The sequence below is a fragment of the Alternaria postmessia genome (assembly GCF_024291825.1).
Source record: "Alternaria postmessia strain BMP 2775 chromosome Unknown scaffold_49, whole genome shotgun sequence".
NCBI classification, from domain to species: domain Eukaryota; kingdom Fungi; phylum Ascomycota; class Dothideomycetes; order Pleosporales; family Pleosporaceae; genus Alternaria; species Alternaria postmessia.
Genome location: NW_026260122.1, coordinates 59,832 through 85,267, shown reverse-complemented (window position 1 = coordinate 85,267; position 25,436 = coordinate 59,832). Strand labels below are relative to the sequence as shown.

At 52.0% G+C, this 25,436-nt stretch overlaps 10 protein-coding genes across 10 annotated transcripts; 6 read left to right on the top strand and 4 right to left on the bottom strand.

The window, feature by feature from the left end:
• Positions 1 to 309: 309 nt before the first annotated feature.
• J4E82_007347 (uncharacterized protein) lies at positions 310 to 3,126 on the top strand (the record flags this gene model as incomplete). The annotated part of the gene is made up of 5 exons (XM_051733593.1): positions 310 to 514; positions 690 to 802; positions 853 to 927; positions 973 to 2,991; positions 3,040 to 3,126. 5 exons carry the CDS (start codon positions 310 to 312, stop codon positions 3,124 to 3,126), a joined length of 2,499 nt encoding a protein of 832 aa, XP_051586640.1.
• A 697-nt stretch (positions 3,127 to 3,823) lies between these two features.
• On the top strand, positions 3,824 to 5,245 carry J4E82_007346 (uncharacterized protein; the record flags this gene model as incomplete). The annotated part of the gene is made up of 1 exon (XM_051733592.1): positions 3,824 to 5,245. The coding sequence occupies one exon, from the start codon at positions 3,824 to 3,826 to the stop codon at positions 5,243 to 5,245; it is 1,422 nt and encodes a 473-aa protein (XP_051586639.1).
• A 1,839-nt stretch (positions 5,246 to 7,084) lies between these two features.
• Positions 7,085 to 7,860, bottom strand: J4E82_007345 (uncharacterized protein; the record flags this gene model as incomplete). The annotated part of the gene is made up of 2 exons (XM_051733591.1): positions 7,085 to 7,688; positions 7,736 to 7,860. 2 exons carry the CDS (start codon positions 7,858 to 7,860, stop codon positions 7,085 to 7,087), a joined length of 729 nt encoding a protein of 242 aa, XP_051586638.1.
• A 379-nt stretch (positions 7,861 to 8,239) lies between these two features.
• Positions 8,240 to 9,323, bottom strand: J4E82_007344 (uncharacterized protein; the record flags this gene model as incomplete). Its single annotated transcript, XM_051733590.1, has 2 exons — positions 8,240 to 9,215; positions 9,316 to 9,323. 2 exons carry the CDS (start codon positions 9,321 to 9,323, stop codon positions 8,240 to 8,242), a joined length of 984 nt encoding a protein of 327 aa, XP_051586637.1.
• A 1,125-nt stretch (positions 9,324 to 10,448) lies between these two features.
• On the top strand, positions 10,449 to 13,112 carry J4E82_007343 (uncharacterized protein; the record flags this gene model as incomplete). The annotated part of the gene is made up of 4 exons (XM_051733589.1): positions 10,449 to 10,547; positions 10,645 to 11,037; positions 11,088 to 12,743; positions 12,795 to 13,112. 4 exons carry the CDS (start codon positions 10,449 to 10,451, stop codon positions 13,110 to 13,112), a joined length of 2,466 nt encoding a protein of 821 aa, XP_051586636.1.
• A 786-nt stretch (positions 13,113 to 13,898) lies between these two features.
• J4E82_007342 (uncharacterized protein) lies at positions 13,899 to 14,361 on the bottom strand (the record flags this gene model as incomplete). Its single annotated transcript, XM_051733588.1, has 3 exons — positions 13,899 to 13,963; positions 14,049 to 14,232; positions 14,338 to 14,361. 3 exons carry the CDS (start codon positions 14,359 to 14,361, stop codon positions 13,899 to 13,901), a joined length of 273 nt encoding a protein of 90 aa, XP_051586635.1.
• A 419-nt stretch (positions 14,362 to 14,780) lies between these two features.
• Positions 14,781 to 17,023, top strand: J4E82_007341 (uncharacterized protein; the record flags this gene model as incomplete). Its single annotated transcript, XM_051733587.1, has 3 exons — positions 14,781 to 14,918; positions 14,967 to 15,824; positions 15,875 to 17,023. 3 exons carry the CDS (start codon positions 14,781 to 14,783, stop codon positions 17,021 to 17,023), a joined length of 2,145 nt encoding a protein of 714 aa, XP_051586634.1.
• Positions 17,024 to 18,516: 1,493 nt separating this feature from the next.
• On the top strand, positions 18,517 to 19,137 carry J4E82_007340 (uncharacterized protein; the record flags this gene model as incomplete). The annotated part of the gene is made up of 1 exon (XM_051733586.1): positions 18,517 to 19,137. One exon carries the CDS (start codon positions 18,517 to 18,519, stop codon positions 19,135 to 19,137), a length of 621 nt encoding a protein of 206 aa, XP_051586633.1.
• A 995-nt stretch (positions 19,138 to 20,132) lies between these two features.
• Positions 20,133 to 20,671, bottom strand: J4E82_007339 (uncharacterized protein; the record flags this gene model as incomplete). The annotated part of the gene is made up of 1 exon (XM_051733585.1): positions 20,133 to 20,671. A coding segment is annotated over one exon (539 nt), but the record flags the coding sequence as incomplete, so codon positions are not given.
• Positions 20,672 to 22,556: 1,885 nt separating this feature from the next.
• J4E82_007338 (uncharacterized protein) lies at positions 22,557 to 25,078 on the top strand (the record flags this gene model as incomplete). The annotated part of the gene is made up of 3 exons (XM_051733584.1): positions 22,557 to 23,881; positions 23,975 to 24,283; positions 24,520 to 25,078. 3 exons carry the CDS (start codon positions 22,557 to 22,559, stop codon positions 25,076 to 25,078), a joined length of 2,193 nt encoding a protein of 730 aa, XP_051586631.1.
• Between the last annotated feature and the right edge of the window lie 358 nt (positions 25,079 to 25,436).

Here is a 25,436-nt window from a genome sequence, read left to right as displayed (position 1 = left end):
CCAATCGTCGCGGTGAGGCGGACGAGGGTCTCCTTGAAGGCCTTGGGCGTGCCGTCGGCACCGCTTGCCAGGTGCCCGAGCCAAGCATGACATAGTTGCTCTTCACACCGAACTTGTGCGCGGCGGCTGTGCTTACATACTGGACTAGGATAATTCACGCCCAATTACACATACACACATACGGATACCCGTACTGTGCCTTGTCCGACCCATTGTGCTAGCTGCGAACCACCTGGGCCTCTTTTCTCTCTGCCTCCCTCTTCTCCACCACATCCCCCAAGCTTCCCCTCTACTCCTCCTGCTCCCACCATGGCCACGCTCAACACCTCCAGCAACGGCCCCAACATCACCCGGAGCTACCAGAATGTCGTCAATGCCCCGGCGCCATCTGGTCCCCAGGCAAGCTCGCCCACATATGGTCAATGGGCTGTCTTCACAGTAGCTGCCCCGCTTGTCAGCGCATTCCAGCAAGACGGCGGAAAAGAGAGCGTCCTGAAGGTTCAGAGCACCGGAGGTATGTGGAATACACGCAGCACTCCCCCAATGGCTGTGCATGCAGTGCAGCCAGCAGACACCCAACCGTGGAGAGCTCTCGGGCTGTAGCAAGGTGTCAACCCAAGCTCGGGGCGTCGGCACTTCACAGCACAGCTTGGGAAACGTTGCGAGGCATCGATGCTGACTTTGTACAGAGGGAGAGCTACTCGACCTGATAGACGAATTCTCGGATGGCCGCATCCAGTTTGCTTTCGTCAAAGTCAAGGACCCGAACACGTCGCTGCCTAAGAACGTCCTGATAGCTTGGGTAAGCTCCCCGCAGCACCTGCCAGGAATACGATGCTGATACGCAAACAGTGCGGTGAGGGCGTTCCAGAGCGGACAAAGGGCTACTTTGGCAGCCACCTTACAGTTGTCTCAAAGCTTCTACATGTGCGTATTTCCAGGCCTTCCCTGCTCGTCTTCTAATCCGCATAGGGATACCACGTCCAAGTCACCGCACGTTCCGATGCAGACCTCACCCCCGAGAGGATCGTTGAGAAGGTCGCAGATGCATCTGGCGCCAAGTACGGCGGTGCCCCCGACGTTCCTGCCTCACGCGGCCCACCTCCCGTTGCCGCGAAGAAGCCTGTCTTTACACCCACGTCCATCGGAGGCGGAAACTCTGGGTTCAACCCACTGGGCCGCTCGCGTGCGCCTGCGCCAAAGGGCGACGAAGATGCAGATGGCTGGGGTGCTGATGCCCCTCAGGTGTCCAGATCGCAGCTGGAGAAGGTCGGAACCGCCTACACTCCCACCAAGGTCAACATGGCCGAGCTTACCGCAAGGAAAGACGAATCCACCGGCTCTCAGCCCTCGCAGAGCGATCGCCCTGAAGTTGTGAAGGGCGCTTATCAGCCAGTTGGCAAAGTCGACATTGCAGCTATCCGAGCCCAGGCGCGCGATGCTAAAGACGACCGGCCTACCGTCGTCAAGGGCGCATATGAGCCTGTCGGCAAGGTCGATATCGCCGCCATTCGTGCAAAGGCCCAAGCCGCGCCTCCATCCTCCGGTGTGTCTCCAGCCGCGACAGGAGCGTCAAACAACGAGGAGGAGGAAGAGAAGCCGAAGTCACTTGCAGAGAGGTCAGCAGCCTTCACCGCCCAGGCCAAACCTCTCACCAGCTTGCCAAAGCCCAAGGTTGCAAACAAGTTTGCAGGTGCGAGCGCATTCACTGGCACTAAGGCCCCCACGCCTGGAGGGTTCGGTGCAAAGCCCGCTCCTGCAGCACCTATCGTTGGCGCTGCGAGCAAGACATTCGCCGACGAGGGAGGAAAGACACCGGCGCAGATCTGGGCCGAGAAGAAGGCGGCCCGTGGCGAGACCGTTGTTTCTCCTACCGCCGATGCTGCAAGTCGCCCAACTCCTCTTCAGAGCCAACAAAGTGGAGGAGGTGGCTGGCAAAGTGGTTACTCCGGCAAATCATGGGCTCCTGTACAGACCACCCGAACAGGGCAGTCTGCCAGCAACCTCAGTGAGCAACGTACGGGTGACGCACCTCAACAGGAGGAACCAGCTTCGCCTGCAGCTGGGGGTGTAAGTTCGCTCAAGGATCGCTTCTCAGGTGCCGCTCCCATCATGGGAGCACCCTCTTCGCGTCCTGTACCGGAGCCACAAGCCTCTAGCCCACCACCTCTCGACACTTCCAGCAAGCCTAACGCAGGCCCAAGGGGTGTCCCGATGCCGGGCCTGCCTACCCGACCCAAGGAGCCAGAGGCAGAGGAAGAGGACGTGCCTGCAACTCAACACCAGCGCATGCCCTCTCCACCGCCCCAGCCGCCTCGCAGCCCATCCCCCGAGCCTGCTGGTTCTCCCGTTCGTATCGCAATGCCTGTTGCTCGCGGACGGGAACCCGAGGAGATGTCCCCTGCCGAGGAACACGCACCACCTATGCCTGCTCGGTCGCTTGATCAAGCAGCTAAGCAACAAGCGCGCGACATGTCTCCCGAGCCCCAAGTGGAGGCTAAGGATCCTGCTCGTGGTGCTGGCGCCGCTGTTGCAGCTGCCACTTTCGGTGCCGCCGCTGTAGGAGGTGCCGCCGTTGGTGCTGCCGTCGCTTCTGGTCATGATGATGATGAGGGTGCAGGTGGCTCTGGAAAGCGCGCAGTCATCCAGTATGACTATGAGAAGGCCGAGGATAACGAGGTCGAGCTTCGCGAAGGCGAGTACGTCACGGATATCGACATGGTGGACGACGACTGGTGGATGGGCACCAACTCGCAAGGCGAGCGTGGTCTATTCCCGGCCAACTACGTTGAGTTGGTGGAGGGCGACGACGATGCCGGTGCTGCACCAGCGCTACCTGCGCATCCCTCAGCGCCGCAGGAGCCTGAGCCTGCCGCGGCACCACCACAGTCTGCTGGCGGTTCTGGCCCAACTGCTACTGCTCTCTACGACTACGAAGCCGCCGAGGATAACGAGCTGAGCTTCCCTGAAGGAGCGACAGTTACTGGATTGGTAAGTCCGTTCGTATGACCGTCCAAGCCTATGCTAATATTATTGTAGGAATTTCCAGATGAAGACTGGTGGCTCGGTAGCTACAACGGCCAATCGGGTCTCTTCCCTGCCAACTACGTTGAGTTGAATGAGTAAGCTCACTCGATGCTACAAGTCTGTCTTGAGCGATATCGGAAGCTAGCTTGCATTGGTGATTTTGTTGTTGATTTACAACACGCACGACTAAGTGGTTAAGATAGGTATAAAAGTTGCAGAATCCAACCCTTTCAACTCCAATCAAATGTCCAGACGATTTACGTTGGTAGGACTGACACTTCTAGAGATGCACTGGGATAACCAGCGTCTCCTTGTACATATCCAAAATTTCCAGAATCGAATACCACGACCCTGAAACTGGTCACTTGTGGATAGAATTTGCTTACTGAGCTCCACGGTCAACTGTATTTCGGTACTCACTACGTGGGGTAAGACTACTTGTGGTTGTACCTCGCTAAATCTATGATTTCCACTGTTGAGGCCATGGCTCACCTATGACAACCACGAGATTATGATAATCCTAACAGCTATCCATGGCACCTTCTCTCTCGCTGGGCCGAGTACGCACATGACTACAGTTGAAATGGTTCCTGCTAGGGTATATAATGGTATAGTGTTCTTCACTTGTTGACTTTCTACACAAATCATTACGACGATATTGAATGCTCAAGACGAACGCACACAACTACAAACGCCTACATACACACTGAGATTTTTTTTTCACGACAAGTTGGCTACAACAGAATCCTTCCTCATTAAGACCGAGTCATTTTGGAGCTCTCCTGGAACGTTTCACATGTCTTCCTCCAACGACCCACTCACTACGAGTTACCTCGTCTTTGTCGTAGCCTTTGTGTGTTGGATGTGCAGCTCTTTCTCGATGAGGGTCGAAGGCGTAGCCTTGGAAAGAAGGTCTTACGCAGCTGAAATCGAAAATTCCAGAAGATCTCTCGATCTGGCCAAAGCTGAGCATTCCTCGGTCATAGATGACCTTAGGAAAACTATCGAAAAGGACATCTCCAATACCGTCATGGTTCTTCAGTTCACCAAGAAGAGTCTTAAGGATGCCCAAACCGCCCTCGAACAGTCACAGAGGATAGCTGCCACTCACTTCGAGTTCCGCGAAGCACTCGCCAAAGAACTAGCCCGAACCCGAACGCAGCGCAACTGGGCAGCAGCCGGCGTTGACCGCTCTCTGGATGCATTAAATGAGGCGGAACGCAAAGCCTCCTCCCAGGAACTCGTCGCATACGAAATGCAGTGTCAAATCAGGTTCAAGGCCAACGAGCTGCGCGACATGACGCTTTCGTTAGAAATGGCCAAGAAAGAGCTAGCGATTGCCAATGAGTTTAGCCAGAAGGCGCAAGACGAGATTGACGAGCAGAATCTGAGAATCGAAGAACAAGAAAAGTTGGTGGAGAAGAAAGAGCAAATAATCCTAGGTTTGTCAAACCAAATAAGGGACCATAAGATAGGATGCAGACGCATGCATTCTACGATCGAACGGCCGAACTTGGGTGTGGATTCGGTTCTTACAAAACTCGAAAACATGAATAGAAACCTAACTGAAGAAGCCGAGGATTGGTGCACAATAAGCCAAAACTGGTCGACAAACAATGCCAATGAGATTCATGCCATGGGATCCGAAATCGAGGGGGTAAGAGGGGAACTCGCAGAGTTTAATGCTGAGAATAAGCGTCTCACGCGAGATCTCAAGGCCATGGCCAAGCATGCTAAAATTTTCCACAAAGAGCGAGAGTTCATGACCCAGCAGATTGAGCAGCTTGTATGGGACGTCAATGCTCTTAAGATCGCTAAGAAGGAGAACGGTTCTGCGGAAGATATGGACGTAAGCGCTACAAAAGACGAAGAGGAAGATGAGGAGGAATACCCCTCTTGGTTCCCCAACGAAGACGACGGTAATGATGACACGTCACACAAGCTCAACGAAGATAGCGAAAAAGAGCTGGAATGGTTTGTCCACGCGCCGACAGCCACCACAGCGACTAAGTATATTGACGAATGGTATACGAAAGACGCCAATCTAATCAGAAATGAGGGCAGGAACCAAGACTTAGACCAGTGGATTGAAGATGTAGACACTCTGGTAAATAGTGAAGATGGGTTATATTACAAGGATCTGTACGAATCCTTGTATAGCGAGGATGAAGCTCTTGCCATTACTACATTTGAGGAAGAGGACAAGGACATGGCTTAGGTGTCAGGCTGAGATTGTACCAACTCGCCCACGAGGTAGCCCAAACGGTAGCAATCTTGTGGTTTCTGGCAGGTCGAAAGGTCATAGTTTGTTCTTTAGTTCTGGCGAGAATCTGTTCACCTACAGCCTATGGATTTTTGGAGCATATAATCTCTTCATTCCTATAGACGCTAAAATCACACGATCAAGGTGTACTTGGATTGAGATATTCGTACTTCAAGTAGTGGGAATTGCCTTTGGACTATCTTTGCTGCTTTCACCGATGATATAGCTAACCCTCGGTACTGGAAATCAACGCGCGCTAAGGAGTATGATGTAATGAAAGTCGTGACATAGGAGAACGACAAGTCAATTCACGAGTGATGTGATAGTCCCATTTTCATGTACCTAGTAAGTGCTTGCGTACACATCTTGAAAATCACGTCAACTTTAGTAACATAACTCGATTATTCTGAGACCGAGATATACCCTGATTGTCTATGATACAGGTAAGTTAGGGTGAGGGTTAGTAGGTGAACCCTTACAAGCCCATGCTGCTTCACTGCTTTTTCAACACAGGATACGAGTTGTCTATGGTGGTGTTGTGGCACTACACAATGATATCATGGTTGTACTGCAAAAACCCAACTCAGATCTCAACGTTGTCCAACATGATTTGATGAGCGCGTATGCACAGCAGGCTCGGAGTCTCAAGAGCTGACCGGTAAGAGGATGGTCTGCATCCTTTGATATCCTCATTCGTCCAAGTTATACTCGTTATGGCCCATTATAGGGCAGTTTATTGCTAAAATTGATAGGAGGGTGTTTAATCTATAGCTCGTGGTTGCCGTGCGTGGTCGGCTGGCAAACACTATTACACTCGCTCAGTAAGTTGTGCATGAAGTTCGCGCGACAGATACTTATCATTTAGCAATGTAATGCATACTTACCATCACGATGTGAAAGAAGACCATCCCGGCAACTCCATCACAACTCGTTGATGTTGAGCCTCAAAACCAGCCCGATTAGAGCCCAACCATGATATTCATCACCTCGACCGCTTCACAGAATACCACTTGTCAGAATGTGAGGACCTTTAACTCTCTTGTTGATTTCCACGGAGAGGAGAGTCTGCTGAAGGCGAAGTGATCGCTACGGACATGCGAAAGACGGGAATCAGATCGCAAGTCATCCACAAAGTCGTTGAATTCATTTTATCAAGGTCGAGGTGGCTTCTTTATATGTGACAAGAGGTACGTAGAGGTGACCTTGAGTGATCCCCGTCTCGAACGCGTAGGCTTATGTTGGCACTGCTGATATTGGCTGGGTGGGTGGTTGACGCAGATGTCCTTGGTTCATCGCATCAGCTGTCCGGATAATAGGCGATGCGGTCGATGGATTTGATTGTCTTGACCGGAACCATGAACGACGCACAACATGATGTATGCGCGGCACAGTATCACAGCATCGGCTCTGGTCGCGGGTTGTTTGTGGATGAGGTTGAAGACGCGGGGTGCGTGCAATTAGCCTGGCCCGGTGGAGCAAGAGCTGTCACCCCACAAGCTCTGTGGTCCGTAGGGCTGCTTGGCGACGCACTGTGCCGGCAATATCGATACGCTATTGCTCTACCTATCAAGACGTTGTGAGTCCTGAGTCATCACGATAACGCATGGCATGCTAATGATGTTGAGAAAGCCTATTACGTGCATCCGATACGGAAATCTTGGTATCAACACAATATGTACGCTACCAACAAAACGCCTTCTCCGCTTGCAAAGAAATTTCGAAGGAAAAGAATAGTCACATTCGATGCATGTGCCCTCGGCATTCCATGCATCCTGTAAGCAGAGAAACAAACATCTACTGCTTATCATTCTGCGAGTAGATGAAGTTCGCAGCGACAGGCACCAAACCATTGTGCTCAGCCCACTCTCGCACGCCACCACCCTTTTTTCCAGTACCCCAGTGTTGACGATCCTCCGGCTTACTCAGATGCAGCGAATCTGTTGTTCCATTCTTTGGCGCAAAGACTAGGAACACGTAGCGATGCTTGCCCGTCTTTGGTGGTGGGCCTGGAGGTTTGTACTCCATTACGTCCTCTGGGCCGCCATCAGTCGACTCAGTTTGTTCAGTGAGACCAAACTCTGGCAAAGGTAGGATAGAGAACGTATTCTGCGCAGTGGTGACGTTGGAAGCAATCCAGTGGCACATCTCGCTCCATTTTGGATTGTCGCGAGATGGCGCGTCGGGGTCTGTAAGTGTGACGACATAGCTCATGTCGGAGGTACTGTGTATCCCGTCCGGACTTGTGTCATCGTGGAGGACGATGCTGGGTTGTTCTTGAAGATCTTCTGGGTCAATGGTGTTGCCGAGTTTAGCCTTGGCATCCGACCATAGGACGGAGAGTGTGAGGCTAGGTAGGAAATCGTCAATGACTGTAGGAATTATCTCTGCATGTTGAAGTCTGTGTCCTGTTAGTAGAGGGAATATAAACTCAATGGGTATACTTACTTAGTCCGAACAGCCTGGACGTTCTTGGGGCCATTGAGTAGTAATGGCTTTTGCTCGGTTGGTAGCGCAGCTGTTCCACATAGCTGCAGCAGGCAGGTCAAGCCTATCGAAAGCTGAGAAAACATCGTGTCGGCGAACCGTTTGTTTATGAACAGAAGCTCTTTTTCTATCTGGATTGTCGCTTCAAAGTAAGGTACCGTCGCGATTGGGTGACGAGTGCAGAGGCGTATCGAAGAGATCGCTATTGCGTGAGGTAGGTCCTTAAGTGGAAGATCTCCACCCCAGTGTCGTGCGTCATTCGTACCTCAACTGGTGCAGATCCACTAACGGTCTGGGAAGCTACGACGTAATTGCGCAACACAACCTTGCAGTACCGCAACTCGTACAGATGTCATGTAAATGTATTTCTGCTATACTGTAGCTCTACGGGTATTTGGATAGCACGCTCAAGAACAAAAAAAAAAGTCCAGAAAACCGCCATTGTAAAACGAAGAGGCGATTGAATCAGCAACCCTCAAAATGTTCACAAAGTTGCGCGTCACAGAAAGCGCTGCTGGTGGTGACAAAGCCCATATTTTGCGAAATTTGGTACTCAGCGAGTTCCTGAGCTCCTCGGCCCGTCATTGTGCCTGTGCAGTCGCTGATCAGGACACAGTCCCATCCGTAGGAGTAGGCATCAGACACGGTACCAAACACGCATTGGTCGGTGTTGACGCCAGCGAAAAGTAGGGTTTGCTTTCCAGAAGCACGGAGGTACTCGTGAAGAGGCTCCTTCTCGGACCAGAGTCCACTCATTCGCGTCTTGTCGAAATACAAATCGCCAGGCTGAGCGACTGCTTTGAAAGGGTCGTAGAGTTCGGCGTTCCAAGTCCGCTTGAACAAGCACCTTCCCTGGTTATCGGGTAGCTGGGCGCCGAGCCCGACATGCCATCCCAGACTCTTACTGAAGCCTCGCTGAATAGCAGGTGCCATCTTCTTCAAGTCGTGGTCAGTGATTCCCCAGTTGAGCCAGGCGATCTGAATTCCTTCCTTGCGGCATCTCTCGATGACTTTCAATGTCGGTTCAATAGCGGCAATCCCTGCGGCGTGATCTCGATAGAGTGGGTGAACAAAGTAGTTTTGCATGTCGACCACAATCAAGACCGAGTTACCAGGGTCAATCATGAAGCCGGTGTGGTTGCGGCCTTCTTCATCGCACTCGAAGACCATTTTCTGCTGCGAACCCCGAGATAGGTCGAATTTCTTGGTTGCTGGTAGGTAAAGCCATTGTTCTTCTCCTCCAAACGGGATAGGTGCAGTGCATGTAATAGTCCCCACTGTGACGTCTTTGTGTTGCTCTTCGGTGGTGGTGGTGAGAACAAGGGACTCCGAGGCCATGGAGCCGTCGGAGATGACCAGGGCGAAGTAGGTGAGAGTTGTGAGCGGCAGGATACCCAGAGTAGATTCGGGTGGAAGATCAGTGCAGAGGTGGTGAGGATAACTGAGTAGATTGGAGCAAACGACAAAGAAGGTACGTTACCTTTGTAGTCGATGCACGAACGCTGTTGCTTCACTTGTTTGCGGTGAGCCTGATAACAGACCTTATCATTGTGATAGGCTTCCTTCGGAAGGAAGCTTGGTCATAATAAGACAATGATTCACTCAAGGCAAGGTAAACCTATCAGCTTATGCGGAGATGTGCTTCCGTAGGGACTTGGAGGCTACTTCAGCCTTTCCAAATTGCGGTAGAGTACGTCGAAGCGACCTGACGATCGCAATGGATTCCCCAGGATGCGGAGATACGAGCTGGAGATCTTCTTTGATAATTTGGTGTTGTCGCGTGTGGCCGCGTCTTACAGAGCGATAAGGCTGGTGTACTTGATAGATAGCCGTCGCCTTACTACAAGGGAATCCCCGAGGGTCCGACAATACCCGAGCGCGATCCAGCGTACACCGTGTACGCCAGCGTGTCCATGGTACTTTCTGAGCTACCAGAGGCAATGCGATAATACGTGGCCAAACTAGGAGAGCAGAGTCCACATATTCTCGAAGAATTCTACGAGATTCGTGCGCCAACTCAGACGGCCAGTCGTATGTTCTGTATTGTCAAAGGCCGACCCGGGTCGCGCACAACCAGGTACTGCTGACGCTGCTCAGGTGGTAGGGAAAGTCGTCTTGTTACTCATTTGATCGTGTGCACCCTCTACATACGGTTTGCTGCAGGCTCATGTGTACCGTGTCCGGCCTTGGAGCCGAGCCGCATGCACGGCGTGTGGTGGCGTTCGCAGGACTCGCGACCAAGATGGTCGGGTTCAGCAGCCTCGTGTTTGCTTTGACAAAACGCGTGTGCTTGGCGACGTAGCTGAGGGTGTCTTCTCCTTTATGCGAAAGGAATGAACAATATGGACTAAGATTAAGGAGACATGTGAATGTTGAATGTGGGGTGCATTGCCATGCTGGCCGTCACGTGCACCATCATCAAACCTTGGAACTTTCAAGCGAAGTGACGACGGAGCTGCAGCAAAGGCACTCTCATCACGAGCCTCTGGACCCGACGAAGCCGCCATCAGCCACAGTCACTTCGCCGATCCTGCATCTGCACAGTGCAACACCTCTGCTACGCCGTAGGACGACATTTGGCCCATACAGCATTCCGCCGTGTTGTTTGGCTGCTCAACACCAACCCGGACCCTTTGAGTAAGGAGCAAAGAAACCACACATACACACCAGCGCGATGGCGTCGCTGGGCGAGGAGCTCCTCAACATTGTCAACAGGCTGCAGGATTTGGTCTTCAACACAATTGGAAATGATTCCCTAGATTTACCCCAGATTGTATGTGCGCCCCAGCCAGAGAAGAGAATGCGGTGAGCGCAGAGCAGATTTTACAAAGCTCTGTCGAGGCTGATGCGAATCCTGCTAACTCGATCAGGTCGTTGTGGGATCACAATCTTCCGGAAAGTCATCAGTGCTCGAGAACATCGTCGGCAAGGACTTCCTTCCCCGTGGCAGTGGTATCGTCACACGCCGGCCGCTCATCCTCCAACTCATCAACCTCCCAAGCGAACGCGACGAAGACGACGATGACGAAGTCCACGTACCCCACACACCCGCAAGTGTAGCTGGCCAGCAAGAATGGGGAGAGTTTCTCCACATTCCCGGCCAGAGGTTCTACGACTTCGCCGATGTCAAGCGCGAGATCGAGAACGAAACCTCGAGGATAGCAGGAAACAACAAGGGCATCAACAGGCAACCAATCAACCTGAAGATCTACTCCCCGCACGTCCTCAGCTTGACGCTCGTTGATCTGCCCGGTTTGACAAAGGTTGGTCACGGCAACTTTTTCTGCCAGGAACACGGAGCTAACACTCGCAGGTGCCCATTGGCGACCAGCCCTCCGACATCGAGAAGCAGACACGGAATCTCATCACCGAGTACATTGCAAAGCCAAACAGTGTCATCCTCGCTGTCTCCCCCGCCAACGTCGATCTCGTAAACTCCGAGGCTCTGAAGCTGGCCCGCCATGTCGACCCCATGGGCAAGAGGACTATCGGTGTCCTTACAAAGCTGGATCTCATGGATCACGGTACCAACGCCATGGATATTCTCTCTGGTCGTGTATACCCCCTCAAGCTCGGTTTCATTGGTATCGTCAATCGGTCACAACAAGACATCCAGGGCAACAAGTCTCTCTCTGACGCCCTGCAAGCCGAGCGGGACTTTTTCCGACACCACCCTGCGTACCGGAACATGGCAAATCGATGTGGTACCCAGCTGCTCGCTAAGAGCCTCAACCAGACCCTGATGGCCCACATTCGTGACAGGTTACCAGACATCAAGGCACGCCTCAACACACTTATGGGTCAGACACAACAAGAGCTTGCAAGCTATGGCGATGTAGCCTTTACTGGTAAGGAACATCGAGGCTCGCTCATTTTGCAACTTATGACGCGCTTTGCCTCGTCTTTCATCTCGTCTATCGATGGTACTTCTACCGAAATCTCCACCAAGGAGCTGTGTGGTGGTGCCCGCATCTACTACATCTTCAACTCTGTCTTTGGTAACTCGCTTGAGCAAGTGGACCCCACCCAAAACCTCTCTGTACTCGACATTCGGACGGCTATCCGCAACTCGACTGGTCCAAGGCCTAGTCTGTTCGTGCCTGAGCTTGCTTTCGACCTCCTTGTGAAGCCTCAGATTAAGCTTTTGGAGATACCCAGTCAACGCTGTGTGGAGCTCGTATACGAGGAACTCATCAAGATCTGCCACACCTGCGGCTCTACTGAATTGACAAGATACCCCAGGCTGCAAGGCAAGCTCATTGAAGTTGTCTCGGACCTTCTGCGAGAGCAGCTTGGCCCTTGCTCGGGTTACGTCGCCTCTCTCATTGACATTCAAAGGGCATACATCAACACAAACCACCCCAACTTCCTTGGAGCTGCTGCGGCCATGTCATCCGTTATCAATGACAAGGAGCAGCGGGAAAAGAAGATCGCGATGGAGGCCGAGAAGAAGAGGCGAGAACAGAGGAGAATAAAAGAGCTCCAGAATGGTCAGAACGGGGAAGGATCTGAGGAGGGTGAAGGAGGTGAGGGAGCCACCTTGAAGGCTCTTCCTCTTCGGAAACACCAGTCACAAACTAGCCGCAGCATGTCGCCTGCTGTCGGACGGATGATGAATGGCTCTCAGAGCACTACAGCAGCGCTCAACAACCGCAACCGGTCACCACCAGGTACCGCACGCGACAGCTTCCTGAACTACTTCTTCAGCAAAGACAGCAATAACGCATACGCCAACCCACAACAGGCAGCACAAGCAGCGCTCGATAACCGGCCAGGCAGCCGACACGTGAGCCAAAATAGCGAGCCAAGCTTCGCGCAGAGCATCCGAAGAGGAGACAACAAGCAGCCTGCCCATGTGTTGGCAATGATGCCACCAGACACGGACGACTATGATGCGCCATTGAGCGCCGCCATGAGCGGTCCTCCCCGAAGTCCAAGCGTGGGACCAGAAAACTTTGAAGGCGGCTTCGTAAGTTTCTTGAATCAATGCTACGCAGACCAAATGCTAACGTTTTGACAGCCATCAAACCCCGAGCAAGCCCCTGCCCTTACGGAACGCGAAGCCCTCGAGACTGAGCTCATCCGCCGACTCATCTCGTCATACTTCAACATTGTCCGGGAGACAGTCGCTGATCAGGTGCCCAAGGCCATTATGCATCTTCTCGTCAACCACTCAAAAGACGTTGTACAGAACAGGCTCGTCTCAACGCTGTACAAGGAGGATCTGTTCCAGGAGCTCCTGTACGAAGACGACACCATCAAGGCCGAGCGCGAGAAGTGCGAGAAGCTGCTCAAGACATACAAGGAGGCAGCCAAGATTGTCGGCGAGGTTTTGTAAGAGATAGGTGTTTGGATAATGAAACGAATCATCACGGGTTCCTTGTAGGTTTTGAAAATGTGCGATTATACAGCCTTTGCCCCGCATCCGATTAGTATTACCGGGTCGTGTTGACAGTCGGGCTGGGGGCAAAGGTTGATAAAGCGTATGGAGGCGGCTACCTCATGTTAATATTGTCCTTGGCCGCTTCTCAGCGCTTTTCATTTCTACTCTTCTGTTGCCCTTCTTGATTTCCAAGGGTTGCAGGGCGTTTTTCGAGGCTCCGCTTTTCATCGTTTCTGCGCGTTCTGATGGTCTGTGTAGCATAGTGCCTGCCCATGGCGGGTCGGGGGTGGAGATGATACATGTATAGAATATACGATTGGCAACAAATCTTGTCTTCTTGGATAAGCACAGCTCCTTGATCGAAATTGTGACAATGGACCAATTGCAAACTGTGGCGATGCTGGCGATTCCCTTGTTAGTGTTTCGTTGAGTACTGGATAGTCTGGCATGAGTGGGGCAGGGTGACTGTTCAGTTAGTTCCTTGGAGTCGAGCATGCTGACCTGTACATTGACGTGTCGAGCGGACAACAGATGAAGAGATCGAACTAAAGCATGTAGATTGAAAACGTGACCAACTCGACGTCTATGTTGTACAAAAGGTACATAGTACAAGAGATTGGTATCTCGTAGATGTCGTACCACTATTGACTGCTCTCCCCCACCAAGCCGCCTCTCGGCTCGATGGGAAACGGCCGCATTATGCCCATGCTAATGTAGGAAACGGGATCACTCTCAACGCGCTTATTTGTCGGTTATGCCGAGGAGCGTGTTGAGGTCGGCGTTGGGGTCTTTCGGGTCCGCCTTGGCTGTTGGGTTGTCAGTATGTGTTGGACTGGTACAAGCGCATGTTCAGGTTGGGAATTTTTGACATGTGTCGTCGGTCTGACGTACCTTCCGATGACTTTGGCTGTTCTGAGGGGTGGTCTCGTGCCCATTGCTGCTTGGCTTGCCTGATCAGCGCCTCCTTGTGTTCCCAGTCCTTTTGTGCGGCCTTTGCCCTATCGGCAGCGGATAACGAGAGCTGGTGGTAGGCACCGTAGAAGACACCGAATCCGAGTGCGGACCATCGGAGGACCTGTAGATACCACCATTAGCCTGGCTGTTCCATCTCTAGAGCTAGTAGAAGTCCCACAAGGCCGTGTTAGAGACCTTGGCAACCGCTTCGAGGGGCATAGCGTACGTTGACACCGACGGAAGTGGACATGGTGAGGGTCGTGCGAGGACTTGCGATAGTCGTTATCGAGCTCGTCTGTGTCCAATGGCAGGTAGTCCGGGCGAGCGATGGAAATTACACCGCTGGATGGGATCCGGAGAGTCGTGACGAGGGCGTCGTGGGGGGGATGCGGGCTGTTGGGCGTTGAGCTGTGAAAGTTGAGGTTGGCTGGCGCAAGATTTGGACGGGATCGCTGGCTGCGAGCTAGTGCCCTCGTCCCTGAACCACAGCTTGGCGCGACGTTGAGCAACACCCGACGCGCCTACCTTTGTTCCTACTGCCCTTGCCCTGCTCTAGGCATAGTCGAGACGGGGAGGCTTCATTTGTCTAGCCACGGATTCCAGCCTACGCCCTCTACCACACACCAAGACACGTACTCCAACAACCATCCCGCCCTCCACATCTCCGCCATGGAGTCCACAATGCAGCAACGGCGTGATGAGATTCTCGCAAAGAAGGCCAAGTTGGCCGAGTTGAAGCGCCAGCGCGAACTGAGAAAGGCCGAGTCCGCTAGCAGGCAGTCAATGACCGGTAGCCCGCTAGGAGAAGTAGGTTGCCTACTCAAGTGTCTCACCAGTGACTGACGGCCATACCAGGTCCTCTCACCAACTCCAAGACGCAGCGAAGACCTCGACCGCAGGACCGACGTCACCAACCTCATCAACAGCATCCTCGGCGAAAGTAGACCTGGCTCTACACAGCCGGGTTCACCAGCAGGCGCAGGCCGAGCAACTCGCCCAACATCGGTAGTCAGCGCAGGACAACTGAGCAGCGACAATGAAGGCTCGTCTGGCTTCCAAGCGCCTGCCGGCATGGTGGACCGAGAAATGCAGACGCTGTCCCTTGGCCCGCTAGCCACAGTCTACGAGACTGACGGCGTTGTCACCAACGAGGTCAAGAAGGAGAAGGAGATTATCACATATAGCAAGGGTGTACAAGCAAGCATAGAGTGGAGCCCGTCAAAAGACCGCGGAGTTGGAGGAAGTGACACAGAGCGCGATGAGAGCCCGACGCGGTCACCAAAGAGCAAGCGACTAAGCCGGAGACAGAAAGAGAGGGACGAAGAGATTAGAGCGCAACTGCGGAAAGAAATCGAAGAGGAGCTCAAGGCCGTCCAGCAAGCGCCTGACGATGGTGCACCGCAGCCAGGCTCAGACGAGAACTTCCCGTTCAAGACCCTCACAAACGAAGAATTGACGGCTGTAGAGAACTCAGAAGACTTCATTGGCTTTGTGGAGCGCAGTACGAAAGTGTTGGAACGAGCGCTCGACCAACAACTTGGCTACGACATCTTGGCAGACTATGCAACTGGCGGCGTAGATGTCGACGACGACGATGAGGGTTATGGCTCCAGTGGAGGCAAGAAGGGCCGACGGATCAAGGAGATTGCACAATTCTGGGATGAACGGTGGAGCAAGAAGAGGATGATCTCGGATCTGGGCTTCTCAACAAAGGTATGAACTGAGGCAACGTCTCGCGGTTATAAGACTGACAAACTCTGCAGTTTCCAGAACTCGTCCTTGCGTCGTATACAAAGAACCCGTCCGCTCCGCACGACCCAGACGGGCTCGTACAAGTTTGGAATATGCACATGCACGACAGACCCGAGTACATCTTCCACGCTCAATCTGATATTCTCACCGCCAAGTTCTCGCCGTTCCACCCTAATCTTATCATCGGAGGCGCGTACTCAGGGCAAGTGCTGCTTTGGGACACTCGCGCCAAGTCTGCGCCAGTGCAGAAGACACCACTTACTGGTTCTGGTCACACACACCCGGTCTATTCATTAGACATTGTCGGAACGCAGAACGCGAACAACATCATCTCATGTTCGACGGACGGTGTTGTATGCGGATGGACTGTGGATATGCTGTCACAGCCTCAAGAGTTCCTGGAATTGACATCGCCACCACCAGCGAAGACAGATGATATGGCGGTAACCAGTATTGCCTTCCCTCAATCGGATCCGACCTATTTCCTTGCAGGCACAGAAGAGGGTACCATCTACCCATGTCATCGCTACGACCGCGCTGGCGCGAAGGCAGGCGTAGATGGTCGCGTGAAATACGCTGGCCATGCCGCACCTGTCATGAGCCTCGACTTCCATCCCGCTAAGGGTCAGATCGATCTAGGCGACCTTGTCCTCTCATCCAGTGTTGATTGGAGTGTCAAACTCTGGAAAGTGCGTCCGCCGGCTGCCACAGGCGCAACCAACCCTACACTTCCTGGTGCTACACAACAAGTCACCCCTGTTCTTGATATTGCCCGCGAAGATCTCGTCTACGACGTCCGATGGTCGCCGGTGAAGCCTTCGGTCTTTGCGCTCGTTGATGGAGCGGGAAGCCTCGAAGTTTGGGATATCAACGTCGACGTCGAGGTACCTGTTCAATCTGTAAAGCCTAGTGACGGCAAGCGTGGTGCGTTTACAAACATGCCGACTGGTCTTGGCTACATGAACCGTAGTCTCAACAAGTTGGCATGGGAGAGGAACGAGGGACGCAGGGTTGCAGTGGGTGGCATGGATGGCGTCGTCACTGTGTTTGAGGTGGGCGATGACCTTGGAGGTGTGCAAACACGTAGTGAGGAGTGGAGTGGCGTTAAGAGGTTGGTAAACCGGTTGGAAGGCCACGGAGATGGTGTTAACGGGAAGTGAGGTCCTATCAAATGTCTCGAAACTCGCTCCCAAGGCCTAGACAACGGTTGTGGCAGTGCTTCAATACCCATTTCTTTCAGCGGAGCATTGTTCTGGAGTCGGCAGTTTACTTTCTACCATACCCCACGTATCACAAGTTTGATTGCTGCACAGAGCATGCAGAACGCTCCAGGTGTGGCGGTGCAGCAGCTCGTGTAATACCATTGCGCACATCAATTGTCCTAGCACGTCGCGTTTTTGTCTCACAAACGGTGATCTTGACCCAAGCTATCGTCTCCACGTTGCGATGTCATCAGGGCGGCCCGTTAGCGCACAAGGCTAAAATCTGGATCAGGGAACACTTCTAGCCCCCACCAGTTAAACCTCACAGAACCCCTGACTTGCACCGCCACAGCAAGCCGCACCTCCACACCTACATCATCGAATTCAACAGGTTTCCTATCGCGAGACGGGTGCTCGGAACAGAACATTACATAGATGGATCGGTCGTCCCCGCTTCTGCCGCTACAGCATTAGCGAATAGAAGGTCCTGTTACCGCCACTTCATAAGCCTGATAGAATTAGGCTCTGGCTAGTATGTTAAAGCGTTGATGGTGCTGTCTCTTCAAGCGGGTCCGTTCTTCCGTCAACAACCTTCTCAATGAGGCGATGATGCTTGGTGTCTTGCTCAAACTTGTGCCGGCGTTGCGATGGCCCATTATTTCCACTGGCCAGGGTGGGAACCATGAGCAGATGTAATTATATCATTCCTGTTGCGATTAAGTTGTGGGTTTGGAAGACATACTGACGTCGGCCAATCTAGTGCGATAACTTCCTGCATTTCGGCGGTTAAGGGCTACTTTCCTTGCAATACCACGCCCGTCCCAGACTATACATGCCTTTGCGAACAGTACCTATGGCGCGTCTCATGCTTTGACAACCATGCATTCAATCCGGTATCCCATCCAGATCGGCCAATCGCTGAAAATTACATGAACGACTATTGTCTCGCAGCCGGTAGCATTGGCGCGGAGAAAGTACAACGAAACCATCAGCGTCAACGGAGACAGATCGGCGATCTCTTATCCAGTATTGTTGGCGATGTTTCTTCAGTGTTGTCCAGCAACGGCGTTGCGGTCCCTACGGCTATCATAGAGAGTGTAGCGGGTAGTGTGGTGAATGCTTTACCCACACCAGCAAATCCGACGAGCATTGCTGCTGAGATTACCGCGACGAGCGCAACAGAGGATGCAAGCAGCACAGCCAGCAGTACTGCACAAACGTCGACAGGAGCATCATCAACCAGAAACGAGGCCTCAAGCACCGCATCACAGGGATCAACTTCATCGAGCTCTGCCGCAGCGGCATCATCACCATCTTCAAATTCAAGCTCTGGACCATCAACAGGTCTCATAGCTGGTGTAGTGGTAGGAGGAGTCGCAGCTCTAGCCTTGATTGGCATTTTTATCCTCCTTCTCCTCCGTCACAGAAAGAGGAAATCCAGAACGGCAGCCATGAACGACAAGGAGGCCAGTGCAGCAGCGTCTTCGTCGTCCGATCATCCCCCACCAACACAGGGTGCATATGCCCGTGTCCCACAACAGAATGCGTACCCTACCACAACCACACTCCCTACGCAACCCGATTTGTCCTCGACACAGCCGACGACAATGATGTCTCCAGTTTCGCCTATAACACCAGGAGGCCAAGCACCATGGGCGTCAACATCAACTTTCGGAGGCGCAACAGCAACGGGAGCCGGAGCTGGAGCTGCAACGGCAGCCGCAGGGCATGCACTACACAGCTCCACCCCAGCGCCTAGATACTCCGACGAAAAGCCACCACAGCGCCACCAATACATCGATTCGAAGATACCGGAAAGTAACGAGATGCCTACAAACGCAAATGTCTGGGAAATAGATGGTAGGGAAATGCCGCCACCTAGCGAACTCGATGCAGGAAAGAGAGACGGGTTGAACTTGGGGAACATAGGAAGTAATGCACAGGCACAAGGGCAGACTCAGCAACAAGAATATGTTGCGTACAGGCCGCCGAGCGTAGGGAATGGACAGTCGAATTGGAGTGGACAGAATGGCGAGTTTTCGGGTAACAAACCGGTTGGTCAAGCCATTTGAGTATGCTGTACTATATAAGAAATGAAGTCATGAAACCTTGTATATACTTGAAGTCAGACTTGTACTACGTCAATGGCTTTAACAAACCTTACCGAACAGACCATACTCCTACCACTTGTGAAACACCAGGCGACGGGCAGTGTTGACTGGCGGGAGGGGTATGCCGACGCTGCATAACCGATACCGATACCTATGGTCTGAAGCGGGTCGTTGCGTTCGTGAGGTAATGGAGGGAGATACGCTAGTTACTGAGGGTCCACGGATAGCGCCATGTGGGGTATCTGGGGAGTGCTCGAAATACTTCAATCGCGATATGAGTGTACCTAAACGATTAATTCTAAAGGTCTTGTCTTTCGTAAAACCTTCCGCGGAAGGAGGGAGATGTCGCTACTTATATGTCTCTTATAAGATATTATTGTGTAGCACCTTGGTTTGTGGAGTGGATCTCACTGTCGGTGCCGGCGAAGCGTGGTGCACAGGGTATTATCAACTATGCAAATTCTGTAGCTCGAGAGCTTGTGAACGTATATGTGTTCTAGGAGAAAGCACACTCGATGTTTGTTACTTCCGTTGATCCCTGAGCCAATTTGCACGACGGGAAAGAAGCATGGAGTTCGTTTGTCATTACCAACTGGGGTAGGAACAAGAGAAGTGAAAAGTGAGGGTAGTTCTGAGCGCTTCGTGGACGACACTGGAGAACATGACGTGAGGGTAGAAATGAACCCGTTGGTCTGTCTATGGTCTAGTAGAACGAAAGACGATATGCCTGCATCTCCTGCTAATCAGCTTATCTATCCGGCTGTGGTGAACTTCGTGGCGTTTACAGATCACAAAGATATTGTGCACAGTTCCATCTCTCCTTCTATGAAGCTCCTTCCCAATCAAGTAGTTTGTAGAAAGAGTATGGCTGAATGTTCTACCCCTACTCTCCTGTCTACCTGTTTATGCATTCTTGAGTCGTAGCCTGTAATGACTTTCACCCTCTTTCCAAAACCTCAAACTGGAAAATCATCGAAGGGACTAGGGAACTCCATATCAAAGCCATAGTCGTGGAAAGCCCAGTCCATCTGAGAGTAGGATGCGTCGAAGCTTGGCCATATCTCACTGAGCTGCCTTTGTAAAGCTTCATCGCTATACAAATCTCCTACTTGGTCTGTAATGGCACTCATGTTGGCGGATGTGGGTAACTTGGAGACTGTGGTGGTACCAGACGTTGGTCGATGTGCAACTTGTAAGCCCCTCAATGTCCCATCACTTATCAGTCTGTGAAGTCGCTTTGCAAGCTTAGCTACACCCCTCACGCTGGTCCATCGTTGGCTGAGACAATCTAGCGCATTGCAACATCTTTGGAGGTCTTCTCGTGCTGCAATCATATCTCTTGCGCCATCATGTAATGCACGGTAGATGACCGTAGTAGACATGGACATCGCGTAAGGTACTAGTGGAAGCGGAGGGAGGCCTTCACACCCTTCGCGAGAGACGATTGCAAGTACTCGATCCGCTGACTTGAGACGGCGGGTGTATTGTACAGTGCCTGGTCCATTGTAGCGACAAGATAACATGGCGGCAACATGATACCATGTCTCCAAGTATGCTATTCCCTTAAGCGAGTTGAAGGATTGAGTTTGGGGAACGTCTTACCTTGATGTGACATGTGGAACTCATCGAAACTACTTCCCCCCATAACTTCTGGGAGTGTCGGAAATTCCCAGCAACCATCAACCATCGTCGTGGAGCTGGCTTTGTATGCTTTTGTTGCGATAGTCATTAGGTCTCCGAGCCTTAGGGCCACAGTCATGATTTGAGAGCGATAGCTATCCTTGCTGGGCAATATCCGTTCCACGCCAATATCTGCATCATCAATAAAGAATGGCGCGGCTGCCATGATTGGTTTACCCAAACGATCAAAGTTTCGAAGTGACCACCACAGATACTTGCACTCGGTATCATCAGGATTGCCAGGTATTTTTAGATGTATACACATGGACCACGCTTCGCAGATGGCCTGGGAAAGATAATTTGAGGCGCGGTCAACGCCGGCTAGTCCATCGTTGTGTAAGTGCATCAGTGCCAGAATCTGAATCTTGATAATGCGGTCGGGCTCAAGATCTGCTTTGATAGCAGCATCTAGTCCGGCCAGTAGTTTTGACGCAAAACCCAAAGGTTCGAGCAGGGGACCGGACTCAGTCAGGCGCAAGAAAGGAACAGCGTGCTCTGTTTTGCATACCACGAGACATATTGCCCTCACCAAATATATAGATGCGTTTCCGTTGCTGTGATGGCGGAATACAGCAGGGCCATCCGCAATAGGCACGAGATCGTCTAATGTCGAATTATACAGAGACAAGAGAGCATCTGTAGTTGTTTTGGGCAGTGCGGTGAATGCTCCTTCTTCTTGGAGATACTTTCGATATGATTCAGATAAGTGTGGCGGCGCGGCGCGAATTTTGTGTTGCTTGTACCATGCCAGTCTGCGCCGTGGTTCGCATGCGACAGATGGACTAGGCACTATAGCTTGTGGAGTAGGCCGCGATGCTACCAGATGAGGTGTCTGTGCTAAAGTGTTTATCCCTGGTTCGGCATCCTCTGACAGAGCTGTCAGAACGGATTCAGGGTTATACTCGCTCACGCGACCGGGGCTTGGGGTAGATTCGCTGGTATCGGTTCCTTGATAAGGCCTTTGAACTCGTTTTTCGGCTCTGTGAGTTTGTTCCTTCCTCCTGATCCCGCGATCCTCAAGGTGGTAGCACCGTTTCTTGCGTGCACGACAAGTTAGGCATGCTGCAGTCGTCCGTTTCTTCGGAACCTTTTCGCCCGACTGCCATACGATCTCCATGTTCGAGCAGCATCCCCGGTTTGAAGCTACTTCAAAGCATGCAAGACGCGGGCGCAACCCGCATTAGGCAAGATGTGAAGAAGGTGAGCTGTCGTCGTACCCGTCTCAAAAGGAGAAACTACCATCTACCCCGCACTAGAAGACGACCCACCATCTCTACGCGCGACACATGTAGGAGCATTGTTGGCCATATCTTGGTTGATGCGCCTCCTCCCGACCCTGATTTGGATGTCTCCGCCTCCCCACTCTCGCTATTGGAGTGAAGTGCGGGGATAATGACCACTAATCTCCTTCTGGGTCGGCAGGCTTAATCTCGTACACTCTCGCAGTTCCGCTACTCCACCTGAACACCCACAATGAGAGACACGATCGTTAACACGAGCAGTTGTTTTGCCACGACGACCTTTGATTTGATGCTTCACTGGTTCCGGTACATGGGTGTGGTCTTCTCTTCATCAATGTAGACACACAGTAAGATGTAGTATAAAAGCAGTTCCATGGTCCGTTTCATCAACATCAGTCAACCACTCCAATTTCTTGTACCTTTTACCATTAAGTTACGTGCCTAGTTTTCAAAGAAAAAATGGCTTCGTCCCAAGTCAAGCGCTATGTCATTGTAGGCATGGGCGTCAGATCCGCATTTTACTACCAAAGCATCATCCAAGATTTTAAATCGGTCGCTGCAGTAGTGGGCATATGCGACACGAACCAGACGCGTATGAAAGCTGCCAACGATCGAATGGTCGAGCTGGGCGGCGAGCGTGTCTCAATGTATAAGGCAGAAGACTTCGACAAGATGGTCAAGGAGCAAAAGGCTGACGTCGTCATCGTTACCACCATCGACAAATTCCATCATGTATACTGCATCCGTGCCATGGAGCTGGGCTGCGACGCAATTACTGAGAAGCCAATGACCATCGATGAAGAGAAGCTTCAAGCTATGATCGATGCCGAGAAGAGGACGGGAAAGCAAGTTCGTGTCCTCTTCAATTATCGATATGCGCCTCATCACACCAAGATGCGCGAACTTATCGACTCAGGCGTTATCGGCGAGGTTTCGACCGTGCATATGGACTGGATCCTGGACTGCGCACATGGATCCGATTTCATGCGCCGATGGCATCGGAACAAGGACACCAGTGGTGGCATTCAGATGCACAAGTCGATCCACCACTTTGATTTGGTACATTACTGGCTGAATACCGAACCGGAGAATGTCTACTGCGTTGGCAGCCTGCGATTCTACGGTAAAGAGAATGCGGAACGACGTGGAGAGAAGAACCTCGGCGAGCGGTATCTCAACAACGAGGCTGCCAAAGACGACCCGTTTGCCATTCACATCGATCAAAATGCCCAACTAAAGAAGCTTTATTTGGAGGCTGAGCACGAGGATGGCTACATTCGTGACCGTAACTGCTTCGCTGAAGGTATCACCATTGAAGACAATCTCTCTATGGTAATCAAGTACAAGAACAAAGCTGTCATGACGTACAACACGTATGCTTACGCTCCATGGGAGGGTTATCGTTGCGTTTTCAACGGCAGCAAGGGCCGCATTGAGATCAATGTCGTCGAGGGCGGATACTCAGCTGGTGGCGAGACCATCACCAACGAAGGGCTTGGTGAACTTGAAGCCAACTACATACAAGGTGGTGTGGAGAAGACGAATATCGTCGTCTATCCCTTGTGGGGAAAACCGTACGTGGTGGATGTCGTCAAAGGCGAAGGCGGCCATGGCGGGGGAGACCCTCTGCTACTAAAGGATGTCATCGTAGGAAGCGAGGGCGAGGACAGCTTTAAGAGAGCTGCGTATATTCGTGATGGCGGAAATGCTGTTCTTGTCGGCGTTGGTGCAAATAAGTCCATGGAATCCGGCTTGCCTATACAAGTACAGGATTTGGTTAAATGGTAGTTTCCAGTCTTTCATATGGGTTTACATGAATGGAGATTGAGTTTCTAGTCAGTGAGCTGTTGGTGGTCCACTCACATGCATCGTCAAAGGATCCTAGGACAAGTAGTATCTCATTCACTGATGGCCGCCACAGCACGCCATCAGCCTCGCACCAACATGATCGTTCTTATAATAGTCATTGGTGCATACAGAATATTGCGCATCCTTTCGGCTTTGCAAACCTCGGGGTCCGGCAGTCACTTCGCGTGCGGCAGCATTGCGGAGACCCGAAACGAAACAACACTAAGTGACTCTATCCAATCACATGTCGTCTACAGAGCTTCTCAGCCAATCACAGAACGAGAGGCAAGTTGTTTCACCACGTCAACGCGATACGCATCGCTGTTTGCGCTGGAACTGTACGTCAGACGTGTGAGCACTACATGCTCAATAAGGCAATTTTGTGGGTTGATAGTGATGATCCGGAGAATTGATGCGGGCCCAGGGTCTTCGATATCCAAGTAAAAAGAAGCCATCGCCAAAAGCTTGAAACTTCGTCATTCATTATTCGACATCTTCGAAGAGTGCAACAGAAAGATCAAGTATTGTGTCGGAGTCATAATTATCGCAAGAGATAAGCACTACGAAACCGAAGACCTACGAAACAGACGTACTCAACAGCACCATCCAATATGCGCAAGTCCTCCCTCCGAAAAACAACTCTCCTTTCCCTCCTCGGTGTTTCCTCCGCACAAACGTCATCTTGGGGCGAGCCATTCACTGTAGAACCCGCAGCAACAACTTCAACAGACAACCTGCTTCCCTCTGCCTCCCCAACACCAACATGGGGTGACGCCTTTAGTGTTGACAACAGCGCTGTGATTACCCCATCAAGCTCGCTCCCAACATCAGATGCCGCAGCGCCGAGTCTGGCAGTCGATACGTCATCACCGATACCTTCCAACGTAGTAACATCTGATGTTACAGTAATTAGTGGAATACAGAGTGTTGTCGCATCGAGGAGTGCCAGCTTTGATACAAACGCTAGTACGCAGAGTGTGACAGGGACGAGCAGTGCGGAAAGTACACAGAGTGCGACGAGTAGTGGGACAGCGGCTGTAGAGGCTACTGGCGCTGCGGTGCCGGTGAGAGGGTTCAAGAAGATGGGTCTTGCAGGCGCGATTGCTGGGGCTGCGGGGGTGATGTTTGTGTAGAGGGATGAGAGCGAAAAGAGGACGTAGGGAGGTGACAATCGATCAGACAACTGGGGTATCTGGGAAGGATAATAGTACTGATGATCTGATTGTGGCTTTTCAATTGGAACAATGAAGCGGCATCGACTTGTGTTCGGAGTTGAGAAGAGCCATGGGAATGAAATTGAGTATCCTTGGTGTTTGGCAAATTTAATTATATGTTGAAGAGCAGCATCTTCCAGAGGTTGACTGGAATGTGATTCTCAGACGCTATATCGTTGCATCAAGAGTGTCCGCTACAAGTTGACCAAGCATAAGCATGAATGACTGACAGGATTGATCCTACCATACCGCATGTAATATTAGGTAGCGTGCTGTT